Source organism: Phalaenopsis equestris, unplaced genomic scaffold (assembly GCF_001263595.1).
Source record: "Phalaenopsis equestris unplaced genomic scaffold, ASM126359v1 Scaffold000002, whole genome shotgun sequence".
NCBI classification, from domain to species: Eukaryota; Viridiplantae; Streptophyta; class Magnoliopsida; order Asparagales; family Orchidaceae; genus Phalaenopsis; species Phalaenopsis equestris.
In genome coordinates, this window is record NW_018164444.1 from 10,042,191 (window position 1) to 10,058,819 (window position 16,629).

Genomic DNA, 16,629 nt, shown 5'->3' on the forward strand with positions numbered 1-16,629 from the left:
TAAAGGCCAACATTCAGTGCCACAGAGTATTGCAGGTCTTACCACCATCTTATAAAATTTTCCTTTCAGTCTAAGTGGTACTTTTCTATCACACAAGAGCCCGAAGTATTCCTCCACTTCAACCAACCAACTTTAATTCTACTAATGACATCCCCATCAATATCACCATCACTTTTAAGAATAGACCCCATATATCTAAAGCGTTCACACCTTTTAATAATTTGATCACCCATAGTTACATTTCTCTCACTAGAGCTACTATTACTAAAATTACATTCCATGTATTCAGATCTAGTTCTACTCAAACGAAGGCCTTTAGACTCCAAGGTGAATCTACATAATTCAAGTTTTTCTTGAGCTTTTTCTCTCGTCTTATCCACGAGAAGGATATCATCAACAAAAAACATATACCAAGGTACATCCTCCTATAAATGTCCAGTAAGACCATCCTCCAGTAAATGTCCAGTAAGACCATCCATAACTAAAGAAAAAAGATATGGGCTTAAAGTCAATCCCTGATGTAAACCAACAAAATTAGGAAAATATTTGGTCAATCCTCCTTCTATTCAAACACAAGCAACAATTCTTTTATACATATCTTTAATGACTTGAATATAAGTCATATCAACACCTTTCGTTTCAAGAACTCTCCAAAGGATATCTCTTGGAACCTTATTGTGAGCTTTTTCTAAATCAGTAAAAAACATATGTAGATCCTCCTTATTAACTCTGAACTTCTCCATCAAACGTCTCAATAAAATATTTGATTTCACTATTCCTTAATCAAATACAATGAAAAGGTATCAGCCCCTTTTGTTTACTCTCTTTTTTTTCGTTCTTCTCCCTCTTAAACTCTCTTTCACTTTATGTTTTACTCACAACAATATCAACTTTCATCTCACTGAAGAGGTTTACTTGAACATCTAATAAGTTTCCATTCCCTCCCCTACTTGGCTTCATAGCCAATTTTCCTGTGGCTTCGAAATATTTCAAAATCGAGGCCGTCTTCACTCACTAGTTTTCTGTCATTGGAGAGGACTAGCAGCCACCTGTCTGCTATTGAAAGCTTTTGAGATGCTATTAAAGATTTTGTACCTGTTGTTAAAGATTGCCAGCAGCTGTTGGCACTGGCTGCTTAACCTTCAGTTGAGCAGAGAACAGTGAGACCATATGCCTCTTGAATACTTACTTGTTATGCACGGGGATTTATAGAAATAAGTAGCACTTCGCTTTGCACATGTTTGATTAATCAATGTGTTTCTAATTTACTGAATTTGAATCATTTTCAAATCAAGTTTTCAGGATACATAATTCATAATCCCGAGATTTTGAAAATTAAAATGGAAATTAAATCTATTAGTCAAAACTTGTCCAATTATTTTGGCAAAATAAACTTAAAAATAATGTTTGTCATTTATTGATTATAGGAACCCATTTCATGATCAATTTAAGAAATTTTAAAATTTTATTATAGTGAATTTGAATGCTTTATAAGGCAGTAAGATTTTTTAGATAAACTTTGTTTGCCTAAAGATTAAAGAAGTTAGGCAAGAATTACGCATGGCTTAAGATACAATTCACCAAAAACAAAAAAGTGACCCTTGAACATTTTAGACTCGTAGAAATATTATAATCATCCTTCTATTAGGTCTATTAGGTTTGCTGCATCAGGGGTGAATATTTTCAAGAAAAACTATTAAAATCTCAGGTAAGGCCCATGAAAATTCACCCTAGTATTATTTTGCTTGATCAAATTTTAGTTTATTGATGAAAATGTTGTTCATAAATGTTTTTTTTTATGATATCCTGATCTACAGTCGTACAAAGATAGAGCATTTGGGGGGCAGTCTTGTAGACGTTGAGGGAGCACCAATTCTATGCTAACTTGAAGAAATATTCTTTTGTTCATTTTCAGGTGGAGTATTTATGACATGTGACCAGGATGGGGGTAGCAATTGATCAATCCAAGATTGAGGTTATGGTTGATTGACCCTTACCGAGGAATTTGAACGAGTTGAGAGGATTCTTGGGACTTACAAGCTACTACCGGAAGTTCGTGAGAGGAAATGACATGATATCATGACCATTGACGGAGCAGCTGAAGAAAGACAATTTCAATTAAGGGGAAGCAACAACACAGACATTTGTGCATCTAAAGATGGTCATGACTAGCATACCGATATTAGCACTTCTAGATTTCAGTAAATCACTTATGATGGAAATAGATGCGTTAGGATACTGATTGGGAGCAATGCTCGTGCAGAAGCAACGATCGATTGCTTACTTCAACCTAGTTCTTATAGCTAGAGCTATGCTAAAGTCAGTATTTGAACGAGAATTAATGGCGATTGTCTTGGCTATTCGGAAGTGGCGGCCCTACCTGTTGGGACGACATGTCTTGGTCAAGACAGATCAAAGAAGTTTAAAGTATCTTCTGGAGCAGCAGATGGTGACTGAGAAGCATCAGAGATGATTATCCAAGCTGTTGAGGTATGATTTTGAGATTTAGTACCGGCTTGGATTGGAGAACAAGACAGCTAACTCACTATCGAGAAATGTGGAAGAACCCCAGTTGACGGTCTTATATGTACCCTTAGTCCTAAATTGGGAGGCCTTGAGACAGGAGAGCGAAATGGATGAGATGAGGAAAATAAGGGTTGAATTACTGCAAGATCCTAACAATCATCTAGGGTATGCATTGAGGGGATAACAACTACTCCACCAGGGGCGATTTGTACTAACCAAGTCGTAGGAGTATATTCCCAGATTATTACAATAGTTTCATGTCATTGCTATTAAGGAACATTCAAATGTGCAGAAGATTTACAGTCGTCTGACGACATAGCTTTATTGGGTAGAGATGCGCAGAGATGTCAGTTTGTTGGGCATCTGCTTGTTAGTTGTAAGTCCCCTTTGGTCTGAGTTTGATTTCCTCCGAGTGTAGGGTGTGGTACACAAATTCTTAGGCACATGAGGGATGGTTGGGGCTCGTATAATAGCCTCCGACCATTCCTTAAAAAAAATGTGGACATGATGACAAAATGCGATGTATGTCAGCAACACAAGTAGTTGACCATGACACCGGTGGTTTACTACAACCATTAGCATTGCCAGAGAATGTTTGGGAGGAAGTGACGATGAATTTTATCTAGGGGTTGCAACGGTCAGAAGGGTTCACGGTGATTATGGTGATCGTATGTCGCTTAAGTATGCACATTTCATTCCATAACGACATCCCTACACTACTGTCTCAGTCACGGTGGTGCTTATCTGGGAAGTATTTCGTTCGCATGGGGTGCCAAAGTCGATTGTATTGGATAATGCATGGGGTGTCGATTGTATCGGATAAAGATAAGGTTAGGGATGTACACGAGCCGAACACGAGCTGAGCCCGGGCACCCAGGCTCGCTCGTGTTCTGCTCGTTTATATTTCAAGCTCAAAAATTGTGTTTGTGCTTGGCTCGTTTGCTTAGCGAGCCGAACACGAGTTGTTCACAAACAAAGAGTCATTTGGACAACAATAATCGTGTAGCCATAAGATTTTAAGAGTTGGGGCAAAATTTTCAAATTATTGTTTATATTAAAATTTCATTTGAATCTAATTTAATAATTTTTATTTTATTTTCTTAATTAACAATTTTAATTGATTATAAAAATTTATAGTCTTGTAGTCAATTAAAATTTTTAAAGATAGTACTCATCAATATATGTATATATATAATTGATGAGTAGTATTTCAAGTCAAAATGAGGCGAACACAAACGAACAAATCTTTGTTCATGTTCGGCTCGTGAACTTAGCGAACGAGCTGAACACAAGCTATTTGTGAACAAAGAGCCGTTTTGACAGCCCTGGATAAGATGTTCCTCAGCCACTTATGGAAAGAGTTATTTAGGTTGTAAGAGACAGTCCTTAAAAGGAACACCGCATATCATCCCTAGATCGATGAACAGACGGAGGTGTTCAATAGGAGTTTGGGAACATACCTGCATTATTTTATATCTGATTCACCGAAGTTATGAGTTAAGTAGATTGCATGTGTCGAATATTGCTATATTACTTCGTATCACACTGCAGTAAAGACAACCCCTTTCAAGATATTGTACGGGCAGGATTCACCGCACCTGATATATTATCGGCATAGCACTACACCAATATCCAACGTTGATCAGTACTTGTAAGAGAGAGACAAGATATTAGCAGAGTTCAAGGGGTATCTTCTGAGGGCTCAACAAATCATTAATAGGAAAATGGATGGACATGGGAGGATGTGCAATTCAAACTATAGGGGACATGATCTTCTTGAAGCTAAGTCCCTATTGGTAGAAGACATTGGCTAGAAGGAAGAGCAATAAACTTTCACTGAGATACTTTACTTGAAGCTAAGACCCTACCGACAGAGGACATTGGCCATGAGGAGAATCGAGAAACTCTCACCAAGATACTTTGAGCCTTATGAGGTGATGACGCGCATTGAGGCAGTGGCCTACCATTTGAAGGCCTACCATTTGAAGCTACTATCATCATCCGTACTACACCTCATCTTCCATATATCACAGCTAAAACGTGCGATTGGAGATCGTACACCCTTGTCTACACTACCATCGACGTTGACAAAGGACTTGGAGGTGATTCTGGAGCTGCTAGAGATCAAAGGAGTGCGCCGAGGAGTAGGGGGAGCAAAAGAAGTTTTGGTTAAGTGAAAATGATTGCTATATTATGAAGCAATATGGGAGCGCCTTACGAGGTGATCCACAAGAAATTCTCATCCTCCCACCTTAAAGACAAGATACTTCTTTGGGAGTGGAATATTGTTATGCCACTGGAGGGACCGGTCTAGCGCTTCCCAACTGGCCCTTCCCCTCCACAGACGAGTGGATCCTCTTCGCAGGAAGCATCCAAGCGATCCCAGGTGGGGCAGAGGAAGGAAATGAGCAGGTGGAAACTGCTAGGGCTATAATCACATACTTAATGAAGAGAAATTGAGAGGAGTTTGAGGGAAAGTTTAGAAGGAAAGTTTCAAATGCTGTGTGAGGATTCTATTAGGGGGGAACCTAGGGTTTGTTTCTTTTATGTATTATTTTGGTGGTTGTTGTGTTTTTTCTTTGGTGTTGTTCCTGGAGACGTTTAGGGTGTGGGAGGGCCGATCTACCTCTCGAAAGTAGATCATATTTTGTATCTTGCTTGTGTTTTCTTTTGATTGTTGTAAGAGCTGCCCTTATTTGTGTTTTTCCACTTATCTATTGTGATTTTGTCGTGGCTTTTTCGCTGTTTTTGGTGTTGAGGCGTATCGGCATGATTTTCTTGCCATCTTAAAATGTGACCTTTGCTGTGAATTTTGTTGGTTGCTTCGATCACTTTTACGAAATTTTATGGGTTTTTAAATAACTTGGGATCTCAAGCCTTTCCAAAAAAACACAATCTACTTTATTTTGAATAGAGTTCTAATTGGATGTATTATTTATTGTACTATTTGTTAAATTATTTCTAAGTACAGTAATTGCAAATTTGAAGATTCCCCGAAAAATAATATTTCTTACTTCCTTGGAAAATAGTGAATAATTGTTAAAATTATGCATTTTTTACCTGTGAAGTATTGTGTTCATGTTCATGTGCATCTTCTTATATAAATCAGTATTTAAGATCATAGATTTTAAAATACCATACGGCAGGACCTTAAGCTTAAAGCAAAAGGACATGGCCAAACTATCTGGTCTCTCAACTGGCTTTAGCTATTATTTCTGAATAAATTTATTACTAATTGGAAGACTCCCCGTAAGATAGGACAGTCTAAAAAGATTGGATCTGCTGTTTTATGGATACAAGCGTTGAGTTAGAAACTGTGAACATATCATCCATGTTCCCTAACTGAGTTAATCAGACATCTTATTTAATCGATTGACACTTTTTTTTGGTGTAATTTTATGCTTCTAGATTCTATACTGACTTGTATTTAGTAAACACAACCTTGCAAACTTAATAACATTTTACATTTTGCAATATATCAAAAATCTTTTACATACCACACAATTCTCATAAATTTACATATCTAACACCCAAATTGTAAGGTTTACACGCGTAGCACTCGAATTTTTATTATCAATTTAAAAATACCACTATCATCTACTTTTAAGAAGTGAAATACTCATTTTCATGCATGGGTTTATCACCCCAAGTGGGTGATAAATGCAAATATAAAAGTTTACATGTTAGTTTTGTAAATATAAAATAATTGAATGGTTTGTAAATTTCCCTTTTCGTTCATTACCCTTACTGCTATTAACAGGTAAGAATGGAGCTTGTGAAGCAGTGGCTACCTGTGCTGAATGTTTGCCGGGATGTTGTTTGTGGGACACCATCAGAAGTTTACCAGGATCTGGAAGAAACATTTTTGCAAATAATATCCACCCTCCCTATTCCCGATGCTCAAACTCTACTGCAAGAGTGCCTTTGCTTCTCTACCCGCAACAACGTTGACAGTTGCCCCCACCTGGCCCAAGCTTTCGCTACTTGGTTCAGGAGAGCAAACAGAGCTTAATGATTCTACAGGCTGAGCCGAGATCTTTCCATGTGATCTTCTAAAATAATCTGTTTGTTTGTTCATATTTGCATCTTCACCCCTCCCCATCAGGTGTTGGTAAATGACCTTCTTTTGTAGGCTCATTGTACAAAGCTCTGTATAAATTTACTTGGTGGCTGCACAACTTTCATAATTTTGTTTTAAAAAAAACGTTCATATTTAGTTCCGTTTACTGAGTCCAGTTTCTGTGTGACCAGACTAAGCACAAGCAGGTGGAGGTTTGGGAGATTTATTGGCAGAGAAGTTCTCGGAATGCAGTTTTTGTTTTTATGCCCTTTTTTTCTATTATGTTCAGAAAAAAATGTATTTAGCGTTAGCTTTCTGAGGTGTGCAATTTGCACAGAATGGCGGCATTGATATTCTTATTTGAAGCCGACCAAAAATTGAACATTAGGTTCGGGAAATTTATTGGCGGAGTTCTAGGAATGCAGTTTTGTTTTTGATGTCCCTTTTTTTTCTATTATCTTCAGAAACAAAATGTATTTAGCGTTAGTTTTCTGGGGTGTGCAATTAGCACAGAATGGCGGCATTAATATTCTGATTTGAAGATGAGCCAAAATTGAAGGTTAGTTTTCAGACTAAACATTTCTTTTCTTCCAATTTATTCCCTAAACCCTATTAATATGCATTTATATCTAAATCCTATAAATATACACGTTTGCAGATTGCTGGTGCCAAGTATCTCAGTACTGAACCGGCATCAAAACTGCAGGAAGAGACATTTCAGCTGCGTAACCCGAGTTACAGGTACAACTTGACCCTGGCTTCTAGAGTAAATGTTCTTTCAAGTGCCATAAATATTAGATTTTTGCGTTTAGTATAAGAGAAATAAAAGGAAATATGATAGAGCAATATATTCGTTCTATATTCATAATTTTTTATTCATCTATCATTTTGTTCATCGAGTAATAGACCATTCTTGAAAATGACGCATTAAGAGACGCCATCAGTGAACAATAGGGGTGTATTTGTTGCACGTTGGCTTTGCCTCTACTCATACATAGGAACATGAGACATTGTTATATGTCAAAAGCACACCTATTACATGGGAGTTATTATGATGAATTAATACTTATTTATGAGCACATAACATAATTGTACATCCAAAAATAAATCTGCAAAACAACACAAGAAGAATGTAAAATTTGATTGATTAATTATATATGGTACTTATCTCAGAATGAATTTAAAAATAAAGTTGGACTCAAAACATCTTGCTCATTTTTCATCTTCCACGTGGCACCCCAACCTCACCGTATTTCCAAGCAGAAGAAACCCTACCAGCCCTGCACCGGCCACCTTCTTTCAGGATCTGGAAGCCATGAAGACCTCTTCTTTTTCTTCCTCTCCTTTCTCTTATTTTCACCGCCGTCGTCGTCAAGGCTACGGAGGAAGAGCAGATGCCCCGTAACTTTTCCGACCCAACCTCTCTTCTCCTGCCACCGCACCCCATCTTCTTGCCTCGGCTCTTCTGAGAAGATCCTCATGGACTGCGACAGCCGCTCGTAGCGCGGCAACGGCACTGAGTCGCCGTTGTGCGGCGGCAGCCAGCGGCTGCGGAGCGGAGTCGCCGTTGTGCGGCGAGAGCGAGTCTTGTAGGAGGCTGGAGCTCCTCCAACCGCCGGCAAGACCGCACAGGCTCGCACGGCTCCCCCCCCGCTCCTCGAACGGCTCCTCTGCAGCTTAAAGGCATGCCTTCCGTCCTCCTCCACCACCATGGCTTCCCTTTGGTTCGGCCTTATCGTTACGGACAAGGTAGAGCGTCTAGGTGGGGTAAAAGGGGAAACAGGGGAATAACATTATATTACATTTCTGTCCGTTGACTCTTTATTTATTTTTTGCTTTTTTATTTGGCCTCATGCATAAGTTTTATTGAGTTTACCACGGATTGCAATTGTTGCCGACTCTTTCAATCTTGCTGTAGGTTGTATAGAAGCATCGTACAAATGGAAAATTAATAAAAATATGTATAGAGACCAGCTAGTTATTATGGATTTATATATCTAACGCATACACATCAAGTTTTACATACATGCTACCTTACCTATGTTTTGATAGGGCTGCTTCACTTTTAAGGCTTGTGTGGTATAAATGTTAAAAAAAAAGGTAGATATGAATTAGGTGATTGTTTATGTAAATGCCCCAAACATTAGAAACTTCATGATTATTTAAATTGATGATTGAATTGAACTGAAATCAATTTTCATTTTATTTATATAATATGCGAAGAGCAGCGAGGTCAACTTCATTTTATTTTAGTTTTAAAAAAAAATATTAGTATCAGTAAATGCCTATTAATACGAAAATTACAAATTTTATCATAATTATAACAGCATTATATTTTTAATAATATAATATTTAATCACATTCATTAAAAAGAATAATCGCTATAATATAAAATTTGAGATTCGTAAATATTTATACCAAGAAATATATGCTATGCCAGCCTCCAACACAAGTTGATTATTTTAAATTCGATAAATTATATTTTAGTTTATTATTTTGGTTGTTATTTAATTAATAATAGTGAAACTTGAATTAATTAATCAGATGTTTAATAGAGTTATTAGCAAATAAATAATTATATAGCATAATTGATTATTAATTTGAATTCTATTAATATTATAATAATTCAGTTATTTGATTTAATTAAAATTGGAGTTGTTAATAAATTCGTGCAAAATACAAGTAATTTTATTTTTAAAGAGAGATTCTAAAAATGAAACGATCCGGCTCACTTACACCCCCAAAGAGGTGTTTTGAACACTTCAAATGCAATAAATACAAATAATAAACACACACAAATATATAATTCTTTCAAATACATCAAATCAAACAAATCCTAATCATTTAACAAATAGGAGAATGTTTCTATCATCCACATATAAAAAATATAGCACGATGACATTACATGCTGCCAAGGCAAGTTATATATACTAGTTAAATATACAATACGGCATGAAACACATTAGATGATGAAATCATAAAATAATATCAAATATAACTTTTGTAATGTATATTTTATTGATATAATATATCAATTCAAATAATGAAAACAAGAGAGAAAAGCAATATATTGCTGGCCATTTCAACTAAATTTTAAGGCTGAGTTGACATGAGTTAGGCTTCTCGCTTTTCTGCATTTGGCAACTAATTCTTAAAAAAGTAAAGCTCAATTTCACAAATTATTTTGTAATGCAATTATACGTCCAGCCAAGGAAATATTTATCAAAATTCATTGAAAAATATATAAGAGATGAAGTTATTGCAGACATCATGAGCGCATAAATTTGTTATGCTTGATAAAATCAGCAGTTTTAACCCAAGCAAAAATCTAATAATGTGAAAGAAAGCCAGCTTGAATATTCAGCTTGTTTTCGCCAACTATAGTTTCAAATTCTGTCATAAATCAATTGGTTACCCTCCATTCCCTTTTGTCCTCATACCATAATAGGCAAATCTATTATTAGGCAAATCTCAGTTAGCTACCTCATGCATAAAAGATGATCTTATGATCCTATGCAAATGAAGTTATCATTAAGGTCCTATACAAATACAAATAACTTTTGCCAGTTTGATCTAACAAACTAGAAAACTAAGTTTTGCAATACAGAAAATGCCCAAACGCATTATTTAAAGCGTGCATCCTATCAAATCAAACAAGCCATTGAAGAAGAAATGCAGTTGCAGAAATCGAATGGATCAAACTCATCTAGTACTCAGCTCTGATGCGCTTCAGGAAAAGACTAATGGATTCACTCATCTATGGTTAAAAAGTCAGCCAAACAAGCTTGGGATCAGCTCCGATCGAGTGGATGAAAAAATGAAGAGAAAATTTACATACATACCACTCAAAATCTGTGTGTTTACATTTCTAACACTAAAACTGTGATTCTTACATATATACCACATTTTCTACGCATGAAAATGTGCATTTCACTTTCTAAAGTTAAAATAGTGGTATTTTTTATGTAATATGAAAGATTTGGGTGGTATGTATGTGATTGTCATGTAATATGAAAGAATGAAAGATTTGGGTGGTATGTATGTGATTGTCCCACAAGAAAAAAATTGCCTACTCAACAGGTATGATACTGAAATATCGCTAGGATCCTTGGTATCTGCGAACAAAAGTAATAATACAATTTCACACAGTAAACATCGACTCTAATGTACTATATATTCAATGATGGAATCAAGGAGAGGCTCAACATAGCCATATGCAAAATGAAAATTTAACAATTAAATCCTCCATTTATATACATATAACCCCCCTAAATTTGGAATAAGCAAGCACTTTCGCTCATCTCACTTTAAATCTTAGTTCAACCACTATATATGTATGTCAGATTAAGATGAAATCAAGTAATCATATGATCTTCATGATGCTAATATAACATAGCAATTAGCAATGTGCAGCCTAACTCGTAATCAATATTCCAGGAGAAATAATTTCTCAAAAAAACTCCAATGAGCAAAAAACTGATAAATAAGTATGCATTAACTGGTTGATACAACTGAAATAAAGGAACAACAGTTTTATTTGCTTTGAAACGATGCACTGCCTTTTAGCATTTTCTGCTCCACATAAAGCCAGCAGGATTTGATCACAAAGGTAAGGCAAGCCCTATGTTACAATAAGACAGTAAGTTAGGACACTAGCATCAACCAATCATTTAGTATTGCTAAGCATGAAAAGCATTTGTTTAATCAATAAGATTTTAGTGCTCTTACTTTTAGTTACAAATTCACACATTAAACATTTGATTTATAAAAATTACTTTCGTCTTTTTTTTATTTTAGTTGTTGTCAATTTCTTGTTAAAATTCTTAGATGTTTTATGAAACCTGACCATAAATAACTCAATATCCTAAAATGTAGCACTAATCATTCACACCTTGAAAATAGCAAAATGGCAATGCAAATGAGCAGTCACACGTTCAACAATCTTTTCTTTAACAGTTTTAAATCCCACCATCACACATGGGGAAGAAAAGAATGGGCACAAACACACATGTGACAGAGGCATGAACACTCAAAAAATATGGTAAAAATATATTGACATAAAGAAAAAAGAAACAAAAAATAAAAATAAGAACATTGATAGAAAATCCATCTCTTTATTATTGAATAAATCAAGCCTCAAGTGATGTAGAACAATTTAGTATATAGGATTTTCTAATTGCAAATATAAAGATGGGATGCAAAGGACAAAATAAACTAAGATTAACAAACAGTCCACTAACTTTTATAAAAGATGTTTTTCTTTTTTTTAAATAAGACATTAAGAAAACAAATGAAATTGAAATGATACCGTCAGGCAAAAATTTTAAGATCGAAATGAAATCACAAAATGATTAAGATTTACACTTAAACAACAAGATTGTAGCGATCTGATCAAACCTCAATTGCACTCCACTAAAATAATCACAAAGCATGGAGATAAAGAGAATAGGATTTTAACCACCAAAGAACATCACGGTCTCAGACCAGTATAAAAAAGAATTTTCTCTGAAAGTTGCCGTCAAGCTTTGAACCAAACTCAAAACAAAATGTGCATCCAATTAATACCATGTTAGAGTAAATTTAACTTTAGTTATATATTATTGACTAAAAGCAGTGTTTATCTATAAGCAAACAAAGTGAATAAAACAAGTAAAAAGAAAAGGAATATCCTCAATTATAAGGATATAAGAATGCATAACATATCTACTCTTAATCAGTTAATAAATACTTTCCTACAATTATGTTGATCTCCTACTTCTTACTTTCCAGCAAACCTAAAGACACATGACGGGTAGTGAATTCAACGTATTATGATACTTTAGAACTTCTTTCGAAAACCTTTTGAACTTAAAACTTTATGGTAAACAAGCTGAGTAAAACAAATAAACAATCAAACATAATTATAAAAGTATAGCTACACAACACAAGATGTCTTTAGCAAATAGGAGCTTGTAAGTTATAAGCATAATTATTAATTTCTTAGACTCATTAATGCTAGCACAAACTAGTAGTCAAAGAAAATACCCCAAGCTGGATAAGAAAAGATAGGTTATGCTAATATAAAAGTGAATCGATAATAATCAAAATGGTCTCTCAACTATTTATAAAGAGTTATTTTAATCCTGAACTATGTAGACGGCTTATCCTGATTCAGTTCCCAGATTCCTTAAATAGTGATCAAAACAGTATTGAATTCATTGCATAAAATTTACTTTTGTAACAAATTTTATTTAACATTTTTATTATTTTGATTTTATTGTCACAAAAAGTTAAACTAAATATATTTCATTGCAATGAAATCAAGTCAACAAAAAAGTTAACCATTTCATGTAATCTCAAACCATAAAGAGTAGTTTCTCAAAAACCCAAATCAAGCCTAAAGCTGCATTTTCTCGTTTCAACAATCTCAGAATTCTCAATTACATCAAGCACAAAAATAACAACATTCAACCTCTAATTACAATGCAAAATCACATGTAGTGATAGACAATTCTTAATTATAATGCTATAACAGAATACAAGTAAATAAACAATCAAAGATAAACTGCAAAGAAAAACCTAAAACATAAGGAAACAGTCAAATTAAGCTCACGAACAGTGCAAAATGAGAAATAGAAGGAGACAGAAGGTTTAAATATTTACTAAAATAGAAAATTCTACATGGGAGGAAAATCAAGCAACCCATAGCAATCAAATAAGATAGGAACCAAGGAAATCCAAAAGAAAAGTAAATCATGTGAATCATAAGTGAAAGAAAGCAAACTCGAAAGTAGCAATAATGGAGAGAAACACGTGAATTTAAAAATGACCATCTAAATAAATAGTTGGCTGAAAACAATGACACCAAATAATTGCTGAAACAAGAAATCAGAAGTGATGAAACTAGGGAATCTAATGAGAACCAACTAAATCCTCTTAAAATTGAAGTAAAATATTAAAACTGACCAAAGAAACAAAACATAAGAGAACACATTCTTAAAATTAAAGCATTATTCTTAACAACATAGTAATCCAAAACAAATCAGTGATATATAAGAAAATACAGTGTAGCTAATAGCTATATTCCAACAATCGAAGGCCCACACAACCAGAGGTCTTCCGAGCACCTTAATCACACATATCGTCCAACCTACCTCTAGGAAGATTGAAAGGCTTAATTTAGCATTAGAAAATCTACTGTTCTTCAATCTCAAACTAGATCCTCTTTCTTCAATTATACCGAACTTAGAATGCTAAAACTATTGATTCACTCCATTCTCTACGAAAAAAAATCGTAACACTATCATTCCAAACAGGCGGTATCTTAAGATCTGATGAATGTGAGAAGCATCCCCAGCATAGTGAGCGAATGCATTAATACTGATTGAACAATACCATATATAACGTACCTTGAGAGGGCCAAGTCCAGCCGGAGGAATCGACGGATATGTTCGATATGAGACGAGCGGAGGCGACGGCGCTGTGGAGAGGCCTCAGAGATTCCAAAGTTGCCAGAACAGAAGGAAGCGGCCTTCGGGTAAAAGAGACACGGATCGTCAGCACAGATTAGGGTTAAAGAGAATCCCGGGGTTGTGAAAGGTGGATGCACACCTGTAGAAGCGAGGAGAAGCTAATATGGAAGGAGAGGTATTCGGGAGCAGCATTTGAGAACGGAGAGCCGAGGATCTCACGGCGGCCAATGATCGGCACAACGACGCCATTTTCGCCGTCCTCATCATCCTTCGCGGGGATGTTTGGGAGCACAATTTAACGAGTATTTAACTAAACCCTTTTGTTGTTCGGAAGCAAACTCAAATATATAACATTTTTTTTTTTTTTCATTTTATTCAATAAAATTCAAGCAAAAATAAAGAAATTAAAGAGGTCATTTTATTCAATAAAATTCAAAGCAAAAATAAAGAAATTAAAGAGGAAAAGAGACCAAAAAAATAATAAAAAAAATCAAAGTCAAATGTTGGTATAATAGAGAAATTTTGGGGGTTACAAAATATGAAACGTCCAATGAACCTCAAACGTCAAAAGTTTTGATCTCCATATTCGTTGTATTTGTCTTTTTCTGGACATGCTGAGTCGGGCCATGAATTACGTGCTTTAATCTCTCATTTTAGATATTAAAATATAATCTCTAATATATCAAAAATAAAAAAACACGTGATATATTTGAATTGACTTTCACACGCAGCTCTACATGACTTATCCGGACCGAATAATTTTTCCCTGTTTCACCTCCTCCTCCCCCTTGCGTTTCCCCCTCGCCTTAAATTTTATTAACATAAATCTTCTACTTGAATTATAATTCACCAAAATTTTGATACTTTTCTAATCCAAAAATAATATGAATAATATACGGGGAGAAGTACATACAAATCACATAATTTTATTTATTTATATATTTTTATATCTAAATCTAAGATTTTTATTGTGTGATGCCACTTGAATTAAATAAATATTTAAAAAATATCTTATAATTCTAGTCCCCCGCTCGCCCACAGGTAATGCTTCGTGTTCGGTGGAACAAGAAATACATATATGTCATGTGCAACAAAAATTAATACTGGAGCACATATAGATATAAACATTTTATAAAAAAATTATAAATTTTTTCCTTACAAAATAAAAAAATACTCAACCAAATATATATATATATAATATAAATCATAACAGTACGATTTTCTAAAAATAAAAAATAAAAAAACAAAAACAAAACAAACTAAAAATAAAATTAAAAATTAAAAAAAAACATAAAGTTTATTAGAAAATATTGTTATAATCTCTTTATTTTTTTTAAATCTACTTGACATCAAGTTTTTTTTTTTATTTAAAATTATTTAAGAGAATTATTTAAAACATTAAAATAAATGAAAATTTTACATATTTCTCAAATATTTACATATCTCACATATAAACTTTCATATTACATATATATAAATATAATACTTTGGTGTTTTAAATGTATGAAAATATATATTTAACTTTCAAAACTGAGAATTATTTTTTATGCCATATCAAATATTTGAAAGCTATGAGTGTAAACATGAAAATTTAGGTGTGAGATATATAAATATATAAAAATTGTGTGTTAAATATGCAAATGCCGCAAAATAATTTTTAGAAATCTAAGCATTTTTAAAGCCATCATAAAAAATATGAATGTTGCCAACCCCATCACACGATATTATTATTATTTTTTAGTATTCAATAAAAGTATTGCATTTAAGATATTAAGTATATTTTTACATCAAAAATATGTTAGCATTGTTTTTTGGGAAGATCTAACGGTCTAGAAGAAAAGAATACGGTGAAGGAGGGCAAACCAACAGAAGACCACGATGCCTAATTATCTGACCGAACTAAGTTGTCAAGGCAAAGCCAGTAAGAATAAAGACAATGAGAGGATACAAGCACGAACCATTTAGATAGAAAAAAAGGCAAAATGACATCCGAGACAATATTCACAGAACAGTAGATCCACGGAGGTCAAAGATCAACAGTAGAGCCCCATCAACTGGCCGACCAAAATCAACCAAACGCAGCTAATCAGGCTAATATTTGCGAATCGAAGCCAATTAAGCTTAAGAGCCAACGCAAAGAACAATCAAACGATAAACTTGTACACGCAAAATACCAAAAATATCTCAATATGGTCTCATTAAAACATGGGAAAAAATATAACATCATGGTATTATAACCTCTACTCAATAAATATGAAAATCAATTTATTAATAAGAAACGACATATTATTGTTTATTATTGCTCGCTCTTTTATCTCTCTCTCTCTCTCTTATTTACAACCTATTTTTTGGATGTGATTTACATATAAATCAGGATTCAACAATTGAAACATAAATTAAATTAAATTAAAATCAAAATAAAAAATATAAACAAATTTTCAATTTATTATATAAAGAAGAAAAATCCTAAGGAAAACGTTACAAACCTTTAAATTAGGCTAAAATATGAAAAAGAGGCAAGTGTGAATCAATGTGCGCGCTTCCATATTATGGCTTCATGTTTTGAACATATACGGCCGACCCCTCTCCAAC

General features: G+C 34.2%; 1 protein-coding gene across 2 annotated transcripts; it reads right to left on the bottom strand.

Annotated features, from left to right (window-relative positions):
- Nucleotides 1-10,112: 10,112 nt before the first annotated feature.
- Nucleotides 10,113-14,368, bottom strand: LOC110024144. 2 transcript variants are annotated; one of them, XM_020723932.1, is made up of 4 exons: nt 14,177-14,368; nt 13,975-14,096; nt 10,665-10,701; nt 10,113-10,343 (listed from the first exon to the last, which is right to left on the bottom strand). In XM_020723932.1, exons 1-4 carry the CDS (start codon nt 14,302-14,304, stop codon nt 10,340-10,342), a joined length of 291 nt encoding a protein of 96 aa, XP_020579591.1. In that variant the 5' UTR covers nt 14,305-14,368; the 3' UTR covers nt 10,113-10,339. The 2 variants fall into 2 exon arrangements, with proteins under 2 accessions (XP_020579591.1, XP_020579600.1); XM_020723941.1 differs by lacking the exons at nt 10,113-10,343; nt 10,665-10,701 and adding an exon at nt 11,052-11,207 and having other exon boundaries at nt 14,177-14,367.
- Nucleotides 14,369-16,629: the final 2,261 nt, after the last annotated feature.

Excerpts from the sequence above, each read along its gene's own strand:
- LOC110024144 (XM_020723932.1), bottom strand. The coding sequence starts at position 14,304 with ATGATGAGGACGGCGAAAATGGCGTCGTTGTGCCGATCATTGGCCGCC. Across the intron at positions 14,097-14,176 it reads GCTTCTCCTCGCTTCTACAG|GCCGCTTCCTTCTGTTCTGG; the intron begins GTGTGCATCCAC and ends TTTTACCCGAAG. Across the intron at positions 10,702-13,974 it reads CTGGACTTGGCCCTCTCAAG|ATACCAAGGATCCTAGCGAT; the intron begins GTACGTTATATA and ends TTTTGTTCGCAG.